Consider the following 23,451-nt stretch of genomic DNA (forward strand, 5'->3'; position numbering starts at 1 on the left):
TCTTTGAAAGAGAAAATAAGAAGACTACCTAAGGATACTTGCCACTTACTTCTTAAAAGTATAATCCATGGACTCTGCTCAGTGTTTAAGATGTGGTATAACATATTTTTAAATAGAGAGAAATGTCAGAAATAGCACATTTTAAGTAAAGCACATACAGCTATAGGAACCTGACAAAGTTGTTGAACAGTATTTATTTACATATGCTATGGCGGCTCTGCACTAGAGGAGTGGTAAACACATTTCAATTTTACTTATTTATTAACAGCATAAATCTGTTTGTGGTCATATGTGCACAAAGCTGGTGGGGGTGGGGTCTGTGAATAAATAGGTTTCTGTTAAGGTAGTTTGAAATGGCTAATCAATACGCTTATGATTTTTCTGTTATAGATTTTCTCAATTTCTATATTAAATCCAAAAGGGTAATTCTAGATCCTTGTACATGCATTTAAATCCTGTATGTCCCCTATTATTCAGCTTATTTCAACACACACCCTAGACTGACACACATGCTCTTCCTTAACCAACATAGCTTCCACACTTGTTCTAGCATGTCAACAACAAAGCAGTTAGAACTGAGAGTCACGAGTCACTTTCTGTCTCAGCCCATGTTTTCAAGACCTGAAAAAGGTTAATGCTGAAATTTCTGTAACATAAAAATAATTAGTGAAGTGGAATGACTGGTTCTCTAAGCTCATATGCCAAGGGCTGAATCAGTACCTCCTTGAGGACTGGATTCAAACCTAATTTCAAAAGCTCATTATTTTCCAATGCCTATGAGAAGGAATAGAAAGTGCCCCTCTGCTCAACAACCCCCCACCTTCCCAATCCACAGCTACCACCCACCCCTACACTGTATTTAAATAATTACATAAACTTTGATGGCATTATTATTGTTCTTTCAGCATTCCCTGAGAGTGCTGTATGAAGCCAAGGGAGGAAGATTTATGATCATCTAATCCCTGCTTTCAGTACTGAGTGACCAGCCTCGGAGTATTTCGGGACCTTTTTGGGGGTCCTTCATTTGCTTCCTTCCAGCTGGTTTTTCAATCATTTTAATTTTTGAAGCATCACACACTAGCTGTATGTAAAAACACACCAATAATTACAGGCAGCTCACACAGTAGGCCAGACTTCCCCAGCACCGTTTCCTGCCTTATTTCTCCCTTTTTTCCCCTCATTCTGCCTAAGTACCTCTACTGTGGTGGAGGGTGAAGTCTTCAGGAAACAAACTGCAGGATCATTCCTCAGAGAAGGAGCACAGTGCTAGCTGTATCCCCAAGTGCTGATCCTGGGTCAGTAGCCACCTTTTACGCCAAATAACAGGGGCAAGAATAAGGGGAGGGTAAGCTGATCCTGGAGCAGTCATTGGAGGGAGAAGGTAAAGTGAGCACTCAGACAATCACAGCAATGCATGCTGGAACACCTAAACCTGACAACACACAGTCTCACAGATCCTACCCATACAAAATGGCTTACTGCTACCACTTTTCAACAACCATCTACTTCAGTCTTTTACAGAACCATATCTGAAATGCAAAAATACTCAGTATTCACATGAGATGTCTATGAAAATCATTCCTTACTTCATCAAGCCAATGATTTCAGTTAATATGCTGTTTCAGATTTATGCAAAATTGTGCAATTTGAACAGGCTTTTGCACAAAATGAGCACAATCACCACAGTGTCTCTGACTGGTATAAGCTTCACATCAAGCCTAGCGGTCTCTTTAACAACCAGCCATCATGCCACTCTTCATTGAGTAAATGAAGAGAATGCCGCTTGCCACTGCAGCTTCAACTAGGACGGTGATTTTAATTTATGGAGATGGCCTCAACCCTTGTGGATATCTATATTTCTAACCTTAAAGCTATACACAAGAATCTTCAATCCCTGATGCTAAATATATCTCACTTGGGCCTGTCTCCGGTTTCTGTCTTCCAGCGGCAAAAGGAAAAAGCATGGAGCAGAGAGCAAGTGTCCATGCTCACCTGGCAGAAAAACAAGAAGGAAGTCTGGTCCCGGTAGAAATAAATCACATTGACCTCTTGACCCCCATCAGGGTCATTTTCCTTCGCATGACAGGTCAAAATGGAGCAAGCTCTTTGGCACACATCTATGGAACCAAAGTTTAATTCCAAAAATAGAGTGCACTATAGCTGAATGCCAACCAGCAGTTATCTGGTAAATCAAAAGGGAGCTCTGAGAACCCCGAACTGGAGAAGCGGAGAGCAAGAGGGTGCTGTTTAATAGTACTTCAGATCACATCATGCTCGTGTACCTGACCAATGACACACTGCTGTCACTTCATCACACTGTTATTGGTGGGATGAGACGCACCTCTTCCTCTTCAGGGTATCAAGCTGTACCACTGACAGTCCCACACACAGTACGAGAATTCTGTCTGTTCTCGACATTTTACTAACAGTGACCTATGCCATTTTATAGGGTTCCTGTGGTTTCCCATTCTTAAGTGCTGCTGAGCCCCTGATCAGCAGTTTCAGTGTGCTTACAGCGAATTTGGAGGGAATAAATTCTCATACACATCATATTTATTTATAAAAACAGATAAAAGGCTTCATATATGCAGTTTTACGGCTGTTGTTAATTGTTTAAATGAGAGGTGCTTACTGAGTCTGAAAATGCAAGAACATGATTCCTTACTGCTGTGTCAGTTCCCTCCAAAGGCACACCGCTCCAATTGGACAGAGGTGGCAGTTCTAATGCTGTGCCCAGAGAATTGTATTTCACCAGGTAGAGCCGGCTGGCTAGGAGGCGCTATGTCAGGATGTACAGTTTCATATCAGGTAGAGCCAACTAGCTAGGAGGCGCTATGTCAGGATGCACAGTTACTGTTACCTCTCATTGACCAGGGCCTTTAAATAAAATCAAGCCTTCGATCCTAAAGGGAAAAAAAGGTCACTTCTTGTTTCCAGTTTCACAGCCTCTTTGTCTGTTCCAATAGCCAGGATTCCCCTCCCTTGCTCCGGACTGTCTGTCAGTCATGTCTGAAAGTGAAATCAGACGTGTGTCCCCGTAGGAACGGGAGATGAAATATACAAACCCGGTCCAGGCCAATGTGGACAGCACAGGGCAAGATCAGGACACTCTCTCCCGCAAGGACAGCCGTGCAAAACGGGGCACTTCGCATTTTCCCTTTCAATCACTTCACAGGGTGTGCAGGCTACGTGCTGGGACTGTTCATCACCAGCACAGGCCATCCTGCATGCATGGATTTGCATAAAATAAAGATGATTTCAACCAGTCGTCAAAACTGAGGGTACACTACTACAATGCCATTTAACTACACCATCAGTTATAACCTACTGGCAGAGATTGAACCATTGTGTTAATCTGATGCATTAAAATATACAGCCTTATGTTTTTCCACTATTCCCCCTGTTTATTCTAACTTTGTTTATATTCAAAGCCTTCTGTACTATATGGAGTGCCCCTAATTTATGGCTGTAAAGACTGACAAAAATAACAGCACTTAAACACTTAATCTGAAGATGATTTGTCCTTGTCTGCCTTGAAGGCTTTTGTCTCTGTGCTCTAAAGTTCAGTGTAGCTGGATTTCAGCCAGTTGCTTATCACTCACCTAATGTAAAGACTATTTAGAAATAACATTTTATACAAGGTCTATCTATCTATCTTAGGCAAACCAATATCATAACAGTTCAGTGTCTTGTATTCATTATGCAGATTTGCTTTCAGTGCAACAATGGGCCACTTGGGTGTAAACTAATAGACAGCAGCTGTTTCTCATAGAAACAGGAAAAACAGAGCACTGTTGCTTTGAAATGATCTAAAATGGGGAATAAAGTGCTTTCCTTTTTGTGTAGCCGCTGATGTAAAGCAGCTGTAAGCTCCCAGCCGTGAGGATGCAGAACTGAAGAGGGCCACAGGCATATGGTCGTCCTCGCTGAGCGATGCACAGCTTGTGGTGTCAGTGAGACACAGTGGAAACACAGCACAGCACTGGCCTATGATGCCCTCTGTATATATGTGTGTGTGTGTGTGTGTGTGTGTATATATATATATATACACACACACACACAAATAGCCCTCCTGTGCCTTGTCAGGCAACTACAAACTCACACGCAAGCTCTCCACATCTTCAATCACAACAAACCTACATTGGTGACATTTTTCCTCCACTGGAGTATACTAGCTCATGAACAGAGATTTGAACCTAAGAGAATCAGGAAGAGAAAGACTTACCAAGCCTTCACAATGTGGCAGAGAATAGAAAATATTGTGCGGAACCTTTCCTGACCTACATTATCCCACATGAATAATGGAAATAGACCAATTCCTGAGTGGACTGAAACATGGTATCCACTCTCTCCACATAAAGACATTGATCCTTTCAATAGAATAGATCTATTATGTCCATCTACCTATCATAGATACATAAATCAAATCTATCAATGTAAAGGAATATAGATAAAAAAACATAAATACTAATGGCAATAATTCCCTCTTAAGGATATCCATTTAGTCATTTACTGCTTGTCTCTCCAAAATAATTTTGAATCACACACTTAGCAAGACTATATATCAGAGCAGATCACCAAACCACAACAGTACAGCTGAGACCATTACACTTTGTACAGTGTCATTACTATCTATTAAGAGAGTGATTCTTTACAATCATTCTGAGCTAATCCAAACAACTCTGGTGAAGACCTGGAAGCACTGCCATGGTCAAGATATCACTGGCCAGCCCTGTGTATATGACATGTTATATGAGGATTAGAGAAGCCATTTTACTTCTATATGCTACTTTTGACAAAAAAAAAAAAACTTCACATAACAAACCAATTTCACAAGAAAATCATGGCTGCTGTGCATTCCACCGACTGGAGTCTCAAGGCTGCGTCCTTTACCTTTTTCTATCTCATTTATTTTCCTAACACAAAAATGTGCCTGTCAGTGTGATTGGGCTACACTCCTATATAATGGTTTCCGATAGGATGTGTGCTGGGTATAGGGACTAAGAGGGTTCCACACCTGGGAAAGCAACCCTGGCCAGTGGCTAGGGTATTCTTGGCACTACAGAGTCAAAACAAGGCCAAGTGAGTAGAATGAGCAGAGATACTGGTTAGCTAGGCAAAGGTAGACAAATTAGTTGTAATCCCCTTGTTGAACTACAGTTTTGAGCAGCAAGGTGAAATTCACACTAGGGTGCATCTAAAACAATAAGATGACACATACTTTCTTTTTTAGATTAAGACTCAATGGCAATGTGAAGCACAATTAGTGAACACATTGCAGGAACAGCTACTGCTGAGAAAAACATTTGAGTGGAATAAACCTCAGAGGTAATGACTTGATTTGAGATGATTGCATAGTTGAACTTCAGGTAGCTGAATGCTTTTTCATGCATGCTGAATTTTCCTCTGCCATCAGCTCAACCAAGATGTTTGCATTAATGCAACACTTGCGGAAAACAATACTGCCTTAAAACGCTGGGTTTAACAGGGCTTTCAAGTATTTCCATTACCAGCAGAGAACCTCAGTAAACACCTCAGTGAAACTATTTCCACCAGAATGGATGATGTTCCATTGCAGGGTTTAAAAAGTACACAGGATTTGGCGACATACAATTAAGAAACAACATTACTTTCTGATCAAGACAACAGAAACAATTCTGAGTAACAATCCTACATTTCTGTGATGAAAATGACATACCATCCTACATTTATTGTAAAAAGAAAAACCGAAGTATACACTGAAATAACTGAATACATTGTGTAAATGCAACATGGTAATTACAGCTCATACGGTAAATGATGATATGGAATGCATATTCCAGCAGTGTAATGAAGGCAAAAGTTCAGTGTTTCTACATATGAATTGCATAAAAATAAGAAAAAATATACTGTGACGTTAAATGGAGGAATCACTATTGTTTTGGTTTCATGAATGAAAACTATTTTTTGATCCAAAGTCAATAAAAATGAAAAATACTAATGCCGACAATAACAACAACAGCATTATAACAATAAATAATAACAGTAATAATAATAATAATAATAATAATGGTGCTTGAGAAAATAAAGTGCAGTTTACAAGAAAAGCTAATTAGACTATAGTTACCTTCAAGAGTAACATTAATAAAACAATGTATCCTCTCTGAACAATCACATTCCTGAAAGACTGATGAAATTATGAGACCAAAGGCTGAATGTAATGCGATCAATGGTTTTTAATGTGCTGAAAAAATGGTGGAATTTACCTCAGACTTCAAGGCCAAGGGCACTGGGTCATATTTCGCTATCACAGATGTAGAAATTTTCTGGATGACCTGACATGGTAGATAATAAAGGGTATAATCAAAACATACACAGACAGGCATACATGGTCTACAGTGCACATGCATACCTGCATTTAGTAAGATGCTGATTACCTTTACGACTGAAAAATACATTGTTGAACAGCAGTAACACAATATCCAATAATAAATTAGCATGTACACATTTTGCTTGCAATAGTCAAGATCCCATGAAGATGAAAATACATAAAATAATCATGAGAGTGCACCCAAATATGACAAAACAAAACCAAACTCCATAAAACCATACATGAATATGTCAATATCTGACATCAAATGCACCATACAGAATACACATAATATTCAAATGAAGCTGAATATTAAGATAAAATTCAACAACAGCAAGTATAATGATGGTTTATCATTATTATTAGCAGCAGTACAGTGCAAAAGCTGTTGTTTGTCAAATTTACAGTGAATCTACATCGCTCTCCATTTCTATATCAACAAACACACGAACAATATTTTAATGGTAGAGATGTAAGCATTGAATTCATGAATCATGTTCGTTCAGTATTATTTTATGAGTATATTCTGTCATTTTCACTTCCATGAGAGAGTTGCATTCTTGTGTATTTCCGTTTCTGTTGGATAGTGTCTCCCTAACACTTACAGCAGAACAACTCCAAAGGTCCTGATACTACTACAGCCCATTCCTGTGTTCTTCAGCAGAACTGGGACTTGGAAAAAGCAAAGTTATGCCTCCTGGATCACAAGCAGTTTGACTATGCACATTCCATCTTCACAGCTACACTGCAGCCCTACCCAGACAACTGGCTCTACCCAGACTACTGAAAACTTTACCAACTCTACATCTTTGCAGAGCTTTGAAAGCTCAATACAAGTTTTGTATTTAGTTACAGGTGAGGACATTCCTGAAAAAAAAGGCTGGAAGTGATTTTTTCGTGCTTTAATACTTTATATCTTATTAATATGTATTTCAGCTAAAAGAGGAATCTGCATATAACATTTGCATTCCTCTGATAATAAAGACCAACTCACCCCTTTTTTAGGATTAAGTGGGATAATACTGCTGATTAGAAGCCAGAGCAGGAATTTCTGCCCCGACCACCGGAATGACTGCATTGTCCCATTTCAGCAGGGCTGAATGAGAGAGTGTTTTATTAATATGCCTGTGCAGTACTGGTTCCTCTGGTGAAACCTTGCATTACCATATTCCTCCCTCTCACCTACTGTGGCATCTTCATGGCAGTGAGGGACTCTGTGTACCTTCTGCTGTCCTTTAATTCTTAACACACGCACTCTTGTTTTTAGACATCAATCAGGGTACTGACGTATTAAGTGGGGTATAACTTCCAGCCACAGTCAGACAAAGGAGTACACACTGCTGCAGCCACCCTACTCCTACCGAGCTCTCCTCTTCTCTACTCTCACTGCAGCAGATCTCCATGTCCCTCATACACATACGCACACATTCACACATACATATACACACCAACACATAGCATTGATGGTTTCAGCACAGACCAATGCAAAAACACTGATATACAGAAATAAGATATAAACAAATTTCATGGTAGCACTGATATGAGCATGCTGGCAACTTGCAATGGAACTATGAAACTGTGCTTATTATATGAAACTATGAAACTGTGCTCATTATATCCGAATACTACAACAAGAATACAACAGTAAGAATGACTTATTTCTCAAGTGGTTATTGAACATATAGTGAAAATGTGTTAATCAAAATGAGCAGTTTTGATTATTGGTCAGGTAAAGTCTCTTCCTTTATTTAACTTTGATTATTAAAAATGAAACCTGACATTAGTTAAAAACAAAACATGAGAACACACATTAAGAACAATAAATAATTTCTAAAGTATTTCATACTTTTGTTGGTATCATTCATCTATTTAATACCTTACCATAATGTTTGCTAATTAATAAAAAAACAGGATTAATAGGTACTAATTGATAGTTTCCAAGAATAAAGTTTAATCCATACACTTAAAATCGTTATGACATTTTATTTGTCGCCATTCTTTTTTTCCTCTGTAAATGTACATTGATTTCAAAAAGTCACCTAATATTGCTGTAAAAAATCTCTACAAAAAAGTCAGACACACCAATTTTATTAGTAACAGAATCCCGTTTTCTCAACAAGCTATGTCACGTAATTTAACCTCAGATAACTAAAAATATGTGTGCAGTGTGTAAATGAATGTGAAAGGGGAGACCCCGTTCTACTCAACTGCAAATTTAAAAGACCTAACCCTGTATACTGTCCAAAACTACTCAACCCGAAACCCACCGTTCTTTATCATATCCGTCTGTTTCATTTGCATAAAGCATACTGCTTTAAAAAAAGGGTCAACACTTTTGACTGCTTTTTTTGAGACATCTTGACAATGATGCCTTTGAGAGATAATACTGAAGCTGGTTGGAACCAGACAGGCTTACTTGAACTAGTAGAAACCATTCAACTGGCCTGCGCCCTGGGTTTGCTCAGTGTGGAGAAAACAGGAACAGCGATATGAAATCCCAAGATCCATTTTTTAACCAACAATGTGGGCAATTCATCGGGCCCTTAATCTGATTTAACAGGAGAAAAACTGGACTCTGACCCGTTCAGCCAAGAAATCTTCTATAGTGAATGCTCGAAGATATCATTATTCAGAGGATATAAAACAATGAGTTGGGTAATGGAATAAGAAAACAGAGGACCCTAGTAGAGAGAGACACAGGTTTTTACATTAACAAAACAACATGCTCATAAAACCCATCTTGTGCATGAAAATAAACTATGTCTATGCGAGGACTAATACTTATCTTTAATTGCCTACAGCTCTACAGTATATCTTAGTAAGGTTTTAATGTCAATTAAGATGAAACACAAGGGATCATACACGGTTGTCATTTCATCACACTTTTACTCATGTTGCTGTAACATTAAGTAATGAAATTGCCCTTCTACTTTCCGTGTCGAGGTCAACAGAACATGTACGCCCTTATCAGACCATAACTAGGACAGCACAAAGCTCTGCAACTTTCTCCTTCTGAAAGGTAGAGCAAGCAGGAAACAGGGGAGCAGAGGGTCGGAAGAAGATGAAAAAGTCATCTCCCTGAAACAACACTTGCGACTGAAGACATTTTAATTATTGAAGGTGTTTTTCTGTGCTTTCGATATACAGGGGACATTTTGAGCCCAGAAATAATATAGACGGCAATGTGGTCATATCAAAGATTATAGGACTTGTGTCTGTCTAAAATTATTGGAGCGGTGAGCTTCTCTGTATAAGCCAAATTTCCATATTATTAGCTATTGGCCAAACATGAAAGCAACCCAAATGCTATCAGATGAGTGAAATGAAAGACCAAAAATAAACAACAATGATACAGATCATTATTATTATTCAAAGGATAATAATAGAAACAATTTATTATTGTTTCTATTTTTTATTATCATCATCATAAATAGCACTGATGAAAACAATACTAATACACTAATGATAATAATGCTGTGAAATGGACTGTTGTCCTATGCTGCACCTGTTGGCTGCTAACTGATATATTGACAGACAGCTCCAGCCTAGCTTCATGATAAGGTGTAGCGTTCCCAAGACCCAGAGAGCTCTAAATATTCCCCCTGTAGTACAGGCAGTGAGCAAGGCATCACTTTGAGAGGTCAGGGCCCCTTCTGAGAACAAAACAAACAAAAAAAAAGACTTTGGAAGTCTTGTAGGTCACCTTGCTTGGTTGAGAGATCAATGTCTGTTTGGCTGCCTGAGAGCAGTGCACAGCAGAAGCAGATCACTGCGTCTGAAGGAGGGTGCATCACCTCACTGGCTTCATTGGGATGCAGGTATAACACAGCCTGCCTCATCCTAGCCCTCCAGCTTTTTTTATTTTTGCAAGCTTTAAGTGCTTCAATAAGTATATTCTGTTATAAAAAATCAGCACTGACTGTTGAGGAAAAAACATTAAAATACTAAAAGTGTCTGACTTATTGGACATTTCAAAATTCTAATGATCTAATAATCTTTAGTTACACATTTTGGTTTGTTTTTATACAGTAGCAAATGCATTTTCTTGTTAAGGTGCCACTATGAATCTTTGGGCATCACAGAATGCATGATATTATCAGCAGGATCTTATTCTTTCTATCTGTTTATGATCAAAAACAGCAGTGGGGCAGCAGTGTAGCATGGTGGTTAAGGAGCAGGACTTGTAACCGAAAGGTTGCCGGTTCAATCCCCGCTGGGACATTGCTGCTGTACCCTTGGGCAAGGTACTTAACCCACAATTGCCTCAGTAAATATCCAGCTGTATAAATGGATAACATTGTAAAGAACTGTAACCTATGTAAGTCGCTTTGGATAAAAGCGTCTGCCAAATGAATAAATGTAAATGTAAATGTAAAAAACAGGCCTAAAATCACAAAGTTCACCTTCTGCAATAGACATGGAAAAATGAACAGCTACATTTTTGAATGAGTCATGCCAACAGTAAAACACACATTCATAAAGCTGACATTTCACTTTGCAGCGTGCCTGATTTGAATATTGAGCTTAGTGAAAACGTGCATCTCTGGGGTAAATGATTTCTCCCTTGTCTCAATGGCATCCTAGAGATCAGCCTGACCCTTCACAGGGTCATCCGAATTACTGCTCCTCTGAGACTTTTACACACAAATAAAGATACAGATATTTTTCAGTATGCTGCACTGTGAAATTCTACAAGCGTGCAATCAATCAAACAAAAAATAATCTTGATTTTGATTCTGAATCAGTATTTATTCAATATTTTAAAAGAAAATTAATAAAACCATGCAAGCCTGGAATAAATGAGAAGGTAATAATTAGGTTTTATTGTGAAATTGGAAACTTACAAGCATTGCATGGATCCACTGTGGATCCATGCAATGGAGCACTGTGGAGCACTGTGGAAATCAACATGACTGTAGAAATACTGCAACTACCCGTCAGCCAGAGGGAGAAAAAAGTAAAATTATGCAGTTTTAAAATAAATGCCACATAACTCAGCTTTACTGAACGCCAACGAACTCCAGAGAAACAGCCTTAGAGCTGTGAGATGACAGACAAACTACAGTAGGACATAAACTCACTTGATTTAAATCACTTTAGATGTAAATGTTTATCAGAGAGATGCAGATACCGCGAGAGTAAAAGATGCTGAGACAATTTCCTCCTGAATCTGAGGCTGCTTTAGTCCTTTTGTATGCAATGGCCAGAACAGTTTATTGTGTTTCACTCCCTTTAAATGATAAAAATAGGTTATTAAAAGGCAAGCAGTATTATCATCCCCAATACACTGAAAAGGGAATATTGATACATCTGTCTGTGTCTTTTATGTTTAAAGCACAATTTTATATTAAGGAAGTGCATGTAAAAACATGCATATGCATGCTTAAAATTTATTTTGAATGATATCCTTGTTTTGCCTACACAACACATGCATCCATATTTCAAATTTGTACAGACAATTTACTTTTCACAGTAATTCACTGCAAAGATAATAATAAACATTGACTTTTTTCTCAAAAAAGGGTTACATAGATTTAAAAAAAAAAAGTCTTGTACATTATATGCAGTGGTGCTAAAACCTTTCTGCAACAAAACAATTGCACAAGACAGTTTTGGATTCATTTCATTTACTGTATCTTTGCTTTCAGTCCATTGTCAGGCATATAAAATTACTCTTCAGTATACTGTACACCTCATTATCAGCATAACCTGAAGCAAGAGGCTCTCAAGGACAATGCTATAATGAGGCTAAAGTGTACTTCTTATAAATATCTGTTGGAAGCACAGTTCGACTTTCTGCTGCACAAAGGGAAAAAAGGTATTTTCTAATAAAATAAGTGCATCATAATTGATCTACAATTCTAATTTCTCCCTCAAGGAAAAAGCTTTTATTCTCAGATTTAGTATGAGTAATTTTGTTCCTTCTCACAGTGACCTTCATGATTCCAGACAGATCCATACAGCAGGAGGTGTAAAACAATGGGAGAGTATCTCTGGCAAAGCTGAGCTTTCCCTTCCCAAGCAAACAACAGGCAAGTCAGGGTCTATAGTCCAGGCTGGTTCTAAAAACTATACAAACAGAAAATTTAAATTAACGCTTCTCATTCCTTAGCATGCCGTTCAGCATATGATATTAAACAAAATGATGCTCATGAACTATAATTAAAAAGGTCTCAAGAAATCTCTTAAAAAGCACTGGCATATATTAAATCATTAGGCAGGCAATGGTATTTGCCAGAGAATCCTCACCACACACTTGCAGTTTTTCTCCTCTCTGACCTTCTATTCACACCACACTCAAGGTTTTTTCAGACTCTATACATCCTCAGAGAGACCCACAAACAAAAGTCCTTTTTCCAAAGGTCAAATTAGAGCTCTGAGGACTAAACTTTGACTTCTTTACACAACAACATAGTCACTACAGTTTAAGGATACTATAGTGGCATACATGATGACAATTTCAAATATCTGAATGAGATTTAAGCATGATTTCCTATTATGGACCTCAAAGGGAAAGACCAATATTGTGAAAAGGGAGCAACTTAATGATCTTAATCCTACCATTTACCCTTACAAACCTGCAGCGCTGAGAGAATATTTCTGAATAGGAAATAGACATTGAAATACAGGACAGATACTCTTAAACAATACTACTAAAAAGCAAATTAATTTAGTTAGTGACGATACTGTTTCATACGCTTTGTTTATTCTTTTAAGCAGCATGCTTAAGGAGGGGAATCATAGGTTTCACTCAGCTGGTAATTACATCTTGGGAGTCAGTCTCCTGATCTTTAGGTGCAAACTACAAATCTGAAATGGAGTGTTTCTTTGCAATGCTGCATTATTTGCATGGGAGCCCTCCCGCTTGGGTTGTTTTGCACAGGAAATGAATGTGGCGCCGCTGCCCGGTCCTCCGAGTCTCCTGTGATGGGGATTACTCTAATGAATTTGTGACGGCCTCCACATTTCTTATTGACTTCCACGTTTCCATGATCACCTCTCCTTTCCAAGCTCCTCTATGCAATGTGTAGCCGGAATTCCTCAGCTAGAGATTAGCAGGACCCAGACGTGTTTTTGCACCTTTTAACAACACGCTGCTTGCTGAAAACCCCCCACGTGTGGATCAGAGTAAAGCTACTGTGAACCTGATACCCAGTGTGACTGCTCCAGAGAGATTCAAAAGCCAAAATCACTCAACTTGCAGTCCACCTCTGACCCAAGGCAGTATAAAAGCTTTGGGATAAGAGTAACGGAAAGAGAGAGGAACTACTTTATTGGTGCTCACTAAAGGGTTGCTACAAAAATATCTGGATTCTAAATGTAACAGTAGTCATGCAAATTTGAAAGTTGAAAACCTTGATTCGCAGATGCAGGTATTTTATGTGCACAGTGAAAGCAGTGTGACAATAGCAGCATCGCATATAAGCAAAGTCAGATTTCATACATGTGCTCACTGTGAATTCTTAGGTTATCTTTTATCCAAAAAATAAGAGGGCCTATTGTCCACTATTAAGCGAACAAGGATGCTAAATACTAACTGATTGGTGACAGCAGCAGAAGGCATCTCTTTCATTCACTCAATGGGATCACCACATTCTCACTGACCATGAACATACAACACATTTTTAAAGTTGTTCAAGAGATGCAACACTTTTCATAATTGCAAGATGAACACTAACCACCTGAATGCTTGCTCTTGAATGTTGTTTCTGACCAGCAGCATTCCAAAAAGTACTTTCACAAGTGAATATTGTTCATATATCATGCAAGACCATGACCAAGAATATCACTGCTAAAATCACAAAGGTTTACTCTTTATAAAATGTAATTTAGCATGATTTAGACAAAAATGCACTAATTCAAAGAAAAAATGTGTGCACTATATGGTGACTATTTCTCATACGTGAACATAAAAATGCCATAAACTGCTGGTTGTATGCATACTAAAAGGCGGTCTTTGCACAGCTGCACAGTATTACCAATGATTTATCATTTTTATGTACCAGAAATAGGTCTTTTCTTAGCAATTACTCATAATGAAAATCATTTAATTTTGCAGAAGGTGAACTATTAGTACAGCCATTTTCCTTCTAGGTGTAAATTGGTGACTGAAGTAATGTGAAGTCAAAAATATACAGTAGAGATGGCCATGCACACCCACAGAAGCGAAAACATCCATTTTCTCTTTAAATTTGACTATATCATTGATTTTCCTTGCCCTGCTAAAAAATAACAATCTATTGCTCTCTCAAGGGTAAATACTAAACATTGAGAGCTCCACAGTTTAAGATGCTGCTAGCAAGCTGCTTTCAAGCCATAAATGCACACAATGCGAATGGATGTAACATTAAGACAGGTAGAGATTAAACAGTGGATAAAACCAAATCTAACCAAGTCAAACACACAAAACATCATTAACAAAACACTCCCCTCTAAAAACCTCTGCCCTGCCTTGACATTTTTAAGCATGCTTAGTGGGTCAAAGAAGGCACAGTCTGATAAGAGTGTGGGATTTTAAAAAAAACAATTCTATAGTATTTCACCTCTGAATTGATGTTCAGCTATAACCATTCACACATGTACACACAGATACATGTGAAATCACACACAAAAAAACATGCAGATCAGTTCAAAGTACTAAATCTATGCATGATGGTTGCAACAACGGAAACTACATGTACTGCATATTTCAATCTCAAATATCTACATAGTAAATATGTGCTTTTTTTGCATAAATATCATAAATTGATCATATTTGAGAGTTACTAAGTGTAAGCGGGAACATTAAAAAATGCATGGTATTATTCCACTTATTGTGAGTAATTAGTCATTTAAAAACAAAAACACTGAAAAATTACTTCCTCTGCACTAAACACTCCCTTGCACTATTCACAACAGTGGTTTCAGAATGGATAATCCTATATGTTCCAAGTCTAAATTAGACATTGTAAAACATGTTCAGTCTTTTGCCACCCTTATAGGACTTTTGCAAGAACAGTCCAATTTACCTTGAAAACAACTTTCGCCAGGTTTGCCACATTTCAAGTTTCTCTGAAAAAGCACACATTTCAGAGAACTACAAGAGACATGTGAATATTTTAATACACCTCTATACTGAGCACATTACAACTACTAGCGTTATGGACCAGGGGTCACAGGTAATACCCTGCAGAAACTATCCATTTGTATCACCTTATGTTCAGCTGTATTAAGAATCTTGCAATAACGGTCTCTGTATGAGTGTAATACATCCTTTATATGTAAAAAAATGTACTCTTTTAAGAGCTTAAAGAGTGCAAAAACACAATAAAATTGCAACTGTACATGTTTAAAACCTTGGCACACAGTACATGCAACAGACACACTTTGTTTGATGAGCTACGTGCAAATTCACTTAAGATTTACTTCCATCCCCACAACCTGTTTCTGCTCATTATATAAAATCTATATCCATAACAACAATAGCCATATCCTATTTCTGCCTTTGGTTTCATATAATATACTTTATGGACAATACCTTAAACGTCTGCCCTCACACATTACATAGCCCTGTTTCTCAATGCCCATACAGTATGGTGAATAGGCTACTGACTTACCTGCAAAAGTCTTAAACATGCATCTAGAGATAAATAACTGCACTGACAAACACTTGAAGTAGGAAAATAGAGAGATCACAGATGGAAACAGAGAAAGACGGAGAGTGGAGGACATACACTCACGGAGGGGAATACTCTCACTCCTCAGCCATCCAGGACTCTACTATCAAATCTGAAATGTTGAGGGACTTCACATCCTCAGCTTCTACAATATGCTTCAGAACACTGAATATGTTATTTTAACACAAGTTTATCATTAAAGGGTTGGATGTATCTTCTTTTATTATTAAATACTTGATATAGTGATACACTGCGTAATTTTAACGACGACGCGCTGTTTTCTATTTTTTACTAGAGGTTCACATCTCATCCAGTCGTTTACATTTTTCCCACCTTCCATCAAACTGATTTCCAAATTAAAGCCCGTTATCAATGATGTACGATTGACAGCAACTCATACTTATCCGATCAAGATAATATCAGAAGACTCAGTTTTGCACGTGGCACGATCGTAAATAATAACGGCGCTGTCTTTGAAAACGCTATTCAAAATATCCTAGTGTAAAGCAAGAGAAACTATATATTTTATACTTCAGTCTACAACAGCTGTTTCTTATCTGTTCCTATCTTGGGTGGCATATAGATCCGTGCATACAAAAAGAATCCTAAACAAATCGAGGCGAAAAACTTTTACATCGAATTAATAATTAACCACAATTTAAATGTAGCTGGGAGAATTTCTATCGAAAGTTGTGCAATACTGGTCAAAAGCCAAGCCGCAACAACTATATAATCACCAAGGAAACAGCTAAATGTCGTCTAAAAACATTTAAGCTACCGCTATATTGTTTCATGCGTGTTATTTTTCCTGATCTTTGACCCCATTCAGTGACAACACAACGAAAGATTCTGTCACTTTACCTCAAACCTGTGGTTCAAGAATAACTTTAAGGTACAATTCGTCCTACTTTTCAAGTCCTGCACGGTCTCTTTCTCTTTCACTGGAACTATTCACTATCTCATTTTGTCACGGGACAGAACTTATTTAACAACAATTAACCGGTATACACACATTAGCGCTCCACAGGTAAGCTTTCGCAGGACAGGACAACTGAGTAGTTCGCCGTAAGTGAAGTTTTGAGAATCACATAGCCTACTTAATCAACGCATTTAACACAAATATTTCAGCGATGTACATTGCGAGGCTTTGATATTTCTTTTGTACTTTCAATCTGCCAGAAAAGTTCGCGCCATGCCAACGGAAGTTTATCAAACACATGCCAGGGTTGCAAACATAATTTCAGCAGTGTTACAGCTGTGCAGTCACTATTACGGTGCGCAACTTTGCTCTGCAAAACCGTGCAGCTGGATGGATGAGAGTACATAACCAAGGTATCCACCTAACTATCTTTTTGATGACTTAAGGGTTTCTCTTTTATATGGTACGAATGGCATGATGTAAGGCCACAAGTACATTGTCTGGACGACGTGTTTATGTAAGTAATTGCACTGCCACTGTATCAAAAGCTGAATCATTTCAGACAGCGCATGTTTTAGTTCCTTTACTATGATACATGCATTTCCGTATTTCATCTCTCACAGTAATCTGTTACAAGATTTGCTCCACAGGCAACAGATTGACATATCAAATTAAAAAAAAAATCTGTCCAGACAAGATCTGGAAAATAAGTTACTGGAAATAAGCGGTCAATGTCAAATGTGAACACCAATCGTTTTAGCAATTGTAACACTCGTCAGTTGTGAAAGAAATTTGGACATTCCTTGTTTGGTAGTCCTCGATTTGCCACGGCTGGTACTTCGAAGCAAGTGGTAAATTAGGGTTTATGTGTGTTGAATAGACTGAACAACTATATGAACCCCAAACAGCAATTATTTATTTCATACGTTTAACTGTTTGAAATGAAAATAAGCACATATATGAACATCACATATGATAAGTAAGATGAATAATTTTGCACAGCAAAATATATAAAAGAGGAACATTTTAATGAACATATTTTAAAGATTTATTGATGAATGGTATCTCCCCATTTTGCACAAGCAGGGTATCAATCCCTGACTATTTATCAATGTCCAGACATTACTGATTATAATAATATTATTGCCTTGGAAATTATGAATTATTTTAAAAACACATCTAGTCCTGCATGATAACACAGTTGTTAAAATTGCATCGTTAAACTCTCCAGCAATGTCATGAATAACTGCATTTTTATATTAGCGTTCTTAACAGTTTCCATTCTGTAATATATGATTGCAGGTTATATCTTAGTGCAATTCAGTCCAAAATACTTCAATTCTTTGAGAAGAACACATTTTCACATGTATGGTTATCCCCATTGAGTAGGTAGGAATCTCTCCCCATTTAATACTTTGGTTTGAAATACAGTCAGTGGTATAATAAGGGCTACATACTTCTGTTTAAACTGCAAGCGCATGCTGCAGAAAAGCTCTATTTGCGTATTTTAAAAATCCCATTTTATTTTACAAATTTTGCCCCACCCCTCCCCCCCCTTACATCAACAACAGAAAACAATTTAGTGCATAGGACCTTATAAAACCTACATCTAGAATAAACCTAATTTATCTACCACATTCCTTTTAATAACAACCTGTAGCATAACAATATTGACTTTTAGGCTTACAGATTATAAAACTATACTTAAATTATATACTAGGAATTCATAGCATTCCAGAGTTACCAAATGCATAAGGATGGGGTGTTTCTTAAATAAACAAAACGCTTTCAGCAATAGACAGTTTTAGTCCCAAAGAGGGATTGATTCCTTTTAGAAATGTTAAAGTCTCCCCTCCCCCCACGCAACATGGAATCCAGTCTGACAACTTTCAACGGGAATGCGTCAGTGCATAACTGTATAGAAATGAGAGTCGATGTCGTACAACTCAGTATAAAACAGTCTAAATAAGAAGATGCAATTTCATGGGAGGAGGTGGTACAGGATGTCCCTCTCACTTTTTTGTTGCAATCCCAAAAAAGTGATGAGGCAATAAAATAAAGTTATGAATGCCATGCCGGAGTCATCCAAGAAAGTTCATTTTCAAGCACAAAAAAAGAAAAAAAAAATACCGTACATGTCCAGCATGCAGGGCTGTTCAATAATATACCGTCTTTCTTTTTAACAATGTATGCAATCGTTCCTAACAGTTACAGTTTTGTTGCTAAACACAAAATAGCAAGCATAATGCATGAGATGAAAATGGGGTAAAAATGGCAGGCTCAGAGTCTTCCATGTTTGGCAGATAAAAAAGAAAAAAGGCCGAGAACTTACTACTGAAGGTAGTTGCAGTTGATTTTTGGCAGGTGTTTTAAATCTATATTTAGGATTTAAGCTCGACGATGCAAAAAAGTTGATGAACTTCAATGGTGTATACATATATATGAATGTATGCATAAACGCACACACATATATACAACATTATAATGTCAAAACACCAACTATGAAAAACTTTAAAACTATGGTTTATCTATAAAAGAACAACACAGCAAGCCAAAAAAAAACAAAGACAAAAAAATTCACATGAGCTAAACAAATGTAAAAATGATAATAATAGTAAATATGATAATAAAAACGAACTTGATGGCAGGTTTCAAAGCGCAAGCTCCAAAATGAAGAACATACTGTTTGATGACAAGTTCAATCTTTCTATTGCAAGCCCCCAAAAACTTACGAGGAAGGTTAAATTAGGCTAACAAGCTTGAGCAAACCCCGATTTTCATAAAATTGAAAATGATAAAAAAAAGACAAAAAAGTTGGCAAACTTCTTTCTTGGTCTAGCAAGCCCCATAAAAAATTCACGTGGAGAACTTTTATGAAGGGGTTGACAAGCTTGATTTGTTTTTCTTTCTATGCTGAGACTCACATGAAAAACTCTGGAGATGAAGGGTTGTTGTCACTGCTCGAGCCGTTTTCTCTGAAGCCATTGCTGATAAGCTTCTCGTATTTTTCCTTGTAGGCATCCCTCTCCCGGACCAGCCTGGAGATCTCTTGCTTGAGGTGATCAACTTGCTGAATGAGCTGGGTCTTCTCGCCTTCCAGGACATGCCGTTGCTGGACCCTCTTGTAGCGACAGGACTGGGCATAACCTCTGTTTTTCAGGGTTCTCCTCTTTTGTTTAAGCCTGATCACTTCTTCTTTGCTGACCCCCCGGAGCTGCCGATTGAGCTCTCGCACTGACATGGTCACCAGCTGCTCATCTGAAAACCGGTCCTCCAAATGCATGTGTTGGTGGTTTCCTCCCGAGTTCCCGTTGGGTGGGACCCCGGGCGCTTGGTGATGTCCCCCGGCGTGGTGGTGGTGGTGGTGGTGGTGAGGACCCCCGTTCTGGGCTGCAGCAGCCGCGATAACTGCGGATACAACAGCGGCTGCCGACCCCATCTCTTCCCCGGCCATGGTGCCTCCTGCTCCGGCTCCACCGGCAAACTGCTGCCCTCTAGCATAGCCATCGAAGGTCTGAAGCTGATGACTGCTGTTGATCAGCGCCTCTACGGCGTCTTCGGGGCTGAAGCCCAAAGCCTCCGGGTTCAGCTGCTGTTGGTAACCGGTCATCCAGTAGAAATCCTCCAAGTGTGCCTTCTGTTCGCTCCCGGAGCCTGGACTAGGCGCCGAGAAGCTTGGAGAAGGGGGTACCGAGCTGCAAGGCGTGCTCATCGGGGTGGAAGACAGGGATCCCCCGGCGATCAGGCGGCTGCACTGGCTGATGCTGCGATCGGGCTCCACCGGCTCCTTTTTCACTTCAAACTTCATCAGATCGAAGTCATTAACATATTCCATGGCCAGGGGACTGGTGGGCAGGTCGGAGTTGCTCATTGCCAGTTCTGATGCCATCCTTTTGCTGTTGACAGTCCTCCAAAGGGGGTGAAGAGCAGCTGTCAAACTGTTCTGGGTTGAAAGAGTGTGAGCCAGCTTGATTTTTTATTTATTTATTTTAAAACAAGAAAAGGGTTTTCAGTTTTGCAGCGGCGATTTTTTTTCTAAATTATTAGTTTTCCTTTGCAGAGTCTATTGCACAGACGCATCAGAGCAGTGCGTGCGTTTCTCCTTTTTCCTCTCTTTGCATGAGAATAACGGCAGTTTGTACCTCAAACATTTAACACTTCATGGTTTCTGTAAAACGTGTAGCGTAAGTCTGAGAATGTAAAATGTGCGAGTAATACGCAAATTGAAGCCTTGTTGAAAAAATACCCCAGGCTTGTAGGAGAATTTTTTAAAGGATCACCCAGCAGATGAGTTTAAAAGCATTGCTGAGTTTTATAGCTGCCCTGACGTCAGGTTTGAAATGGGAAATTGACTCAGACTCAGAGCCAATGGGCTCGCTCATTCTGAAAGCTAATTAACATAATAGTATAGAAACAAAACTTTTCTCAACTGTCAGGGGCTATCAGCTGACAGTCAGCTGGGACTAAAACTTTTAACTCTTTCGTGTCACCCTGCTGAATAAAATACTAAATGATTACGCTTTTGAGGAAAATTTACAGTCTCTTGAAAGCCATGTGCGCTTGAGAACTTGTACATGCCATGTGCGGCACTAACCCGTTTGTTGTTTACAGACTGGAATCAAGCATAAAAATCTCTCGACATGTTCGACATAACAAAATTACTAACAAAGTCCTTCAAATATTGTTAAGAATTAATTTACTTAAGGTTTACATCAGTGAACGTCACATAACGAATAATGTTACAGTCTTGTTTTCACATATTGAGCTACCGAATTTCAGAGAACTTGGTACGCGATATCTGCATATTCGCTTTCCGTGTATTCTTAATATTATAAAACACCCCACGTTGACTCGTATTGTGACACTTCCATTGCAGATAGTATTATTCAAAGTTGTGTTCGTATTAAAGAAAACACACACACATTGTTTTTTTTTTTTTACGGCCATCTAATATTTACGTTGATTTATTTTGTGGCATAAATGAGCTTGTGATATTTCTTATTTTTTCCCTGCTTTGCAAACCTGAAACATTTCATGTCATTATCACATTTTATCAATGTCCGTTTCCGAGTGTAATACACTCACACGCACATAACAAATGGGCTGAAGACTTTTAAATCATTTTGTGTATTTAGAAGCACATATCCTAGCTAAAATACTTGTTGGTCGTTATAATAAAAAATAATTTGCAAAGAACACAGAACGAACACGATAGAGGACTATTACTTTTTAAATGACTGGGAAGGAAGAGTGGCCCAAAGGTTTGCAGTTTACATTTTGAAAACTCAACAGTGCCACCTTTTGGAAAAATATGGAGGCGATTTTAACCATTTAAAGACACAGCACTGTGAGTTTCTTTTCTGCCCATAGTGTAACGTTACTGTATGCACGTTTCTCTTCACTACACTTCTCTTTGTCATATTTCATAAAAGCGAAACGTTGCCTGACAATGCAAACCTACTAGCCAGATATCAACTATGAAGTAATCATAATATTTATGGCATGTACAGAACTGTTTTGAAAAATTGCAGAAGTGCACACAAGGATATAGTACTCATGTGCAGATTTACCAAGCTTTAAATAAACAGGAGTACACTCGTAGTCAGAACATAATATTTGGTGTGTTTAAATATGTGAATGTAATAATACATCATGCATAGAAAATGGCCAGCAATTAAAACCAGCAAAGGGCGGGGGGGGGGGGGGGGGGGGGGTCACAAGATCTTTCTTTATCTACATGTGCAAATCCAATTTTAAAATAAAATGGCATTCTTCTCAATATATACAGCACAGCATATATTTGGTATCCATTTAAGTTACATTTGTCAAGTTGTGACAAATTTTGTCAACTTTTAAGGCTTGTCAATAACAACTGTAGCTCACGGTGGAATAGAAGTGCCATTTTGGCTTTACACACTGGTTTAAATTATGTGGTGCTTTTAGAATAATTGCTTTTTAGGAGAGTGAGAGGGCAGAGGGTGTCCCCTTTGTTCCTTATTGTTGTATTGATAATTTCTGCATTCCGTTCTCTGGTACTATTATCGTTAACTCATGCAGGATGAATGGATCAAAGCAGCGTGAAAGGGTCAGAACCATGAGAAAGCGGCTGTTAGATTTTTGTATTTTAAATAAATCTATTTATCAGCATTGTAGTTTTATAGTTAATATAATTAATGTTAGCTGTAAGCTCAGTAATGAACAAGATGTTCCAAAGTAAGATTCAAAAGTGCACTGCTATAAAGCTGTTTATCTGAAAAGTAATTCTAAGAAACCTGACTTCTGACACTTAGTCATATATTAATCCATCTTCTTGTACATAGCACTTTATCTTGAGTTCAGAGGGCAGCTTTTTATTCCTTACACACCCCTCAAGTTCTAGTCAAGGCTTCTGCATAACTATATAGGATACTCCTAAAAAGATGGTCCATACAAGTTCAATCATTATAGTGCATAAGTCCAAACAGCATTGATCAAATGTTTCAACAAGGCCTATTAAGTGTCCACATTTTTTATCCATTGCCCAGTCA

The 23,451-nt window shown here is 38.3% G+C and overlaps 1 protein-coding gene across 1 annotated transcript in view; it reads right to left on the bottom strand.

Moving 5' to 3' along the window:
* LOC118781708 (transcription factor Maf-like) overlaps positions 1–21,188 on the bottom strand; it is a 115,545-nt gene extending 94,357 nt beyond the window's left edge. The window contains exons 1-2 of the mRNA XM_036534705.1: positions 19,849–21,188; positions 6,246–6,314 (exon numbers count right to left, since the gene is read on the bottom strand). Of these exons, the coding sequence (XP_036390598.1) occupies positions 6,287–6,314; positions 19,849–20,813 (993 nt within the window). The 5' untranslated portion in view covers positions 20,814–21,188 and the 3' untranslated portion in view covers positions 6,246–6,286. The remainder of the gene's footprint in view (positions 1–6,245; positions 6,315–19,848) is intronic.
* Between the last annotated feature and the right edge of the window lie 2,263 nt (positions 21,189–23,451).

Source organism: Megalops cyprinoides, chromosome 8, assembly GCF_013368585.1.
Source record: "Megalops cyprinoides isolate fMegCyp1 chromosome 8, fMegCyp1.pri, whole genome shotgun sequence".
Classification (NCBI taxonomy): Eukaryota; Metazoa; Chordata; class Actinopteri; order Elopiformes; family Megalopidae; genus Megalops; species Megalops cyprinoides.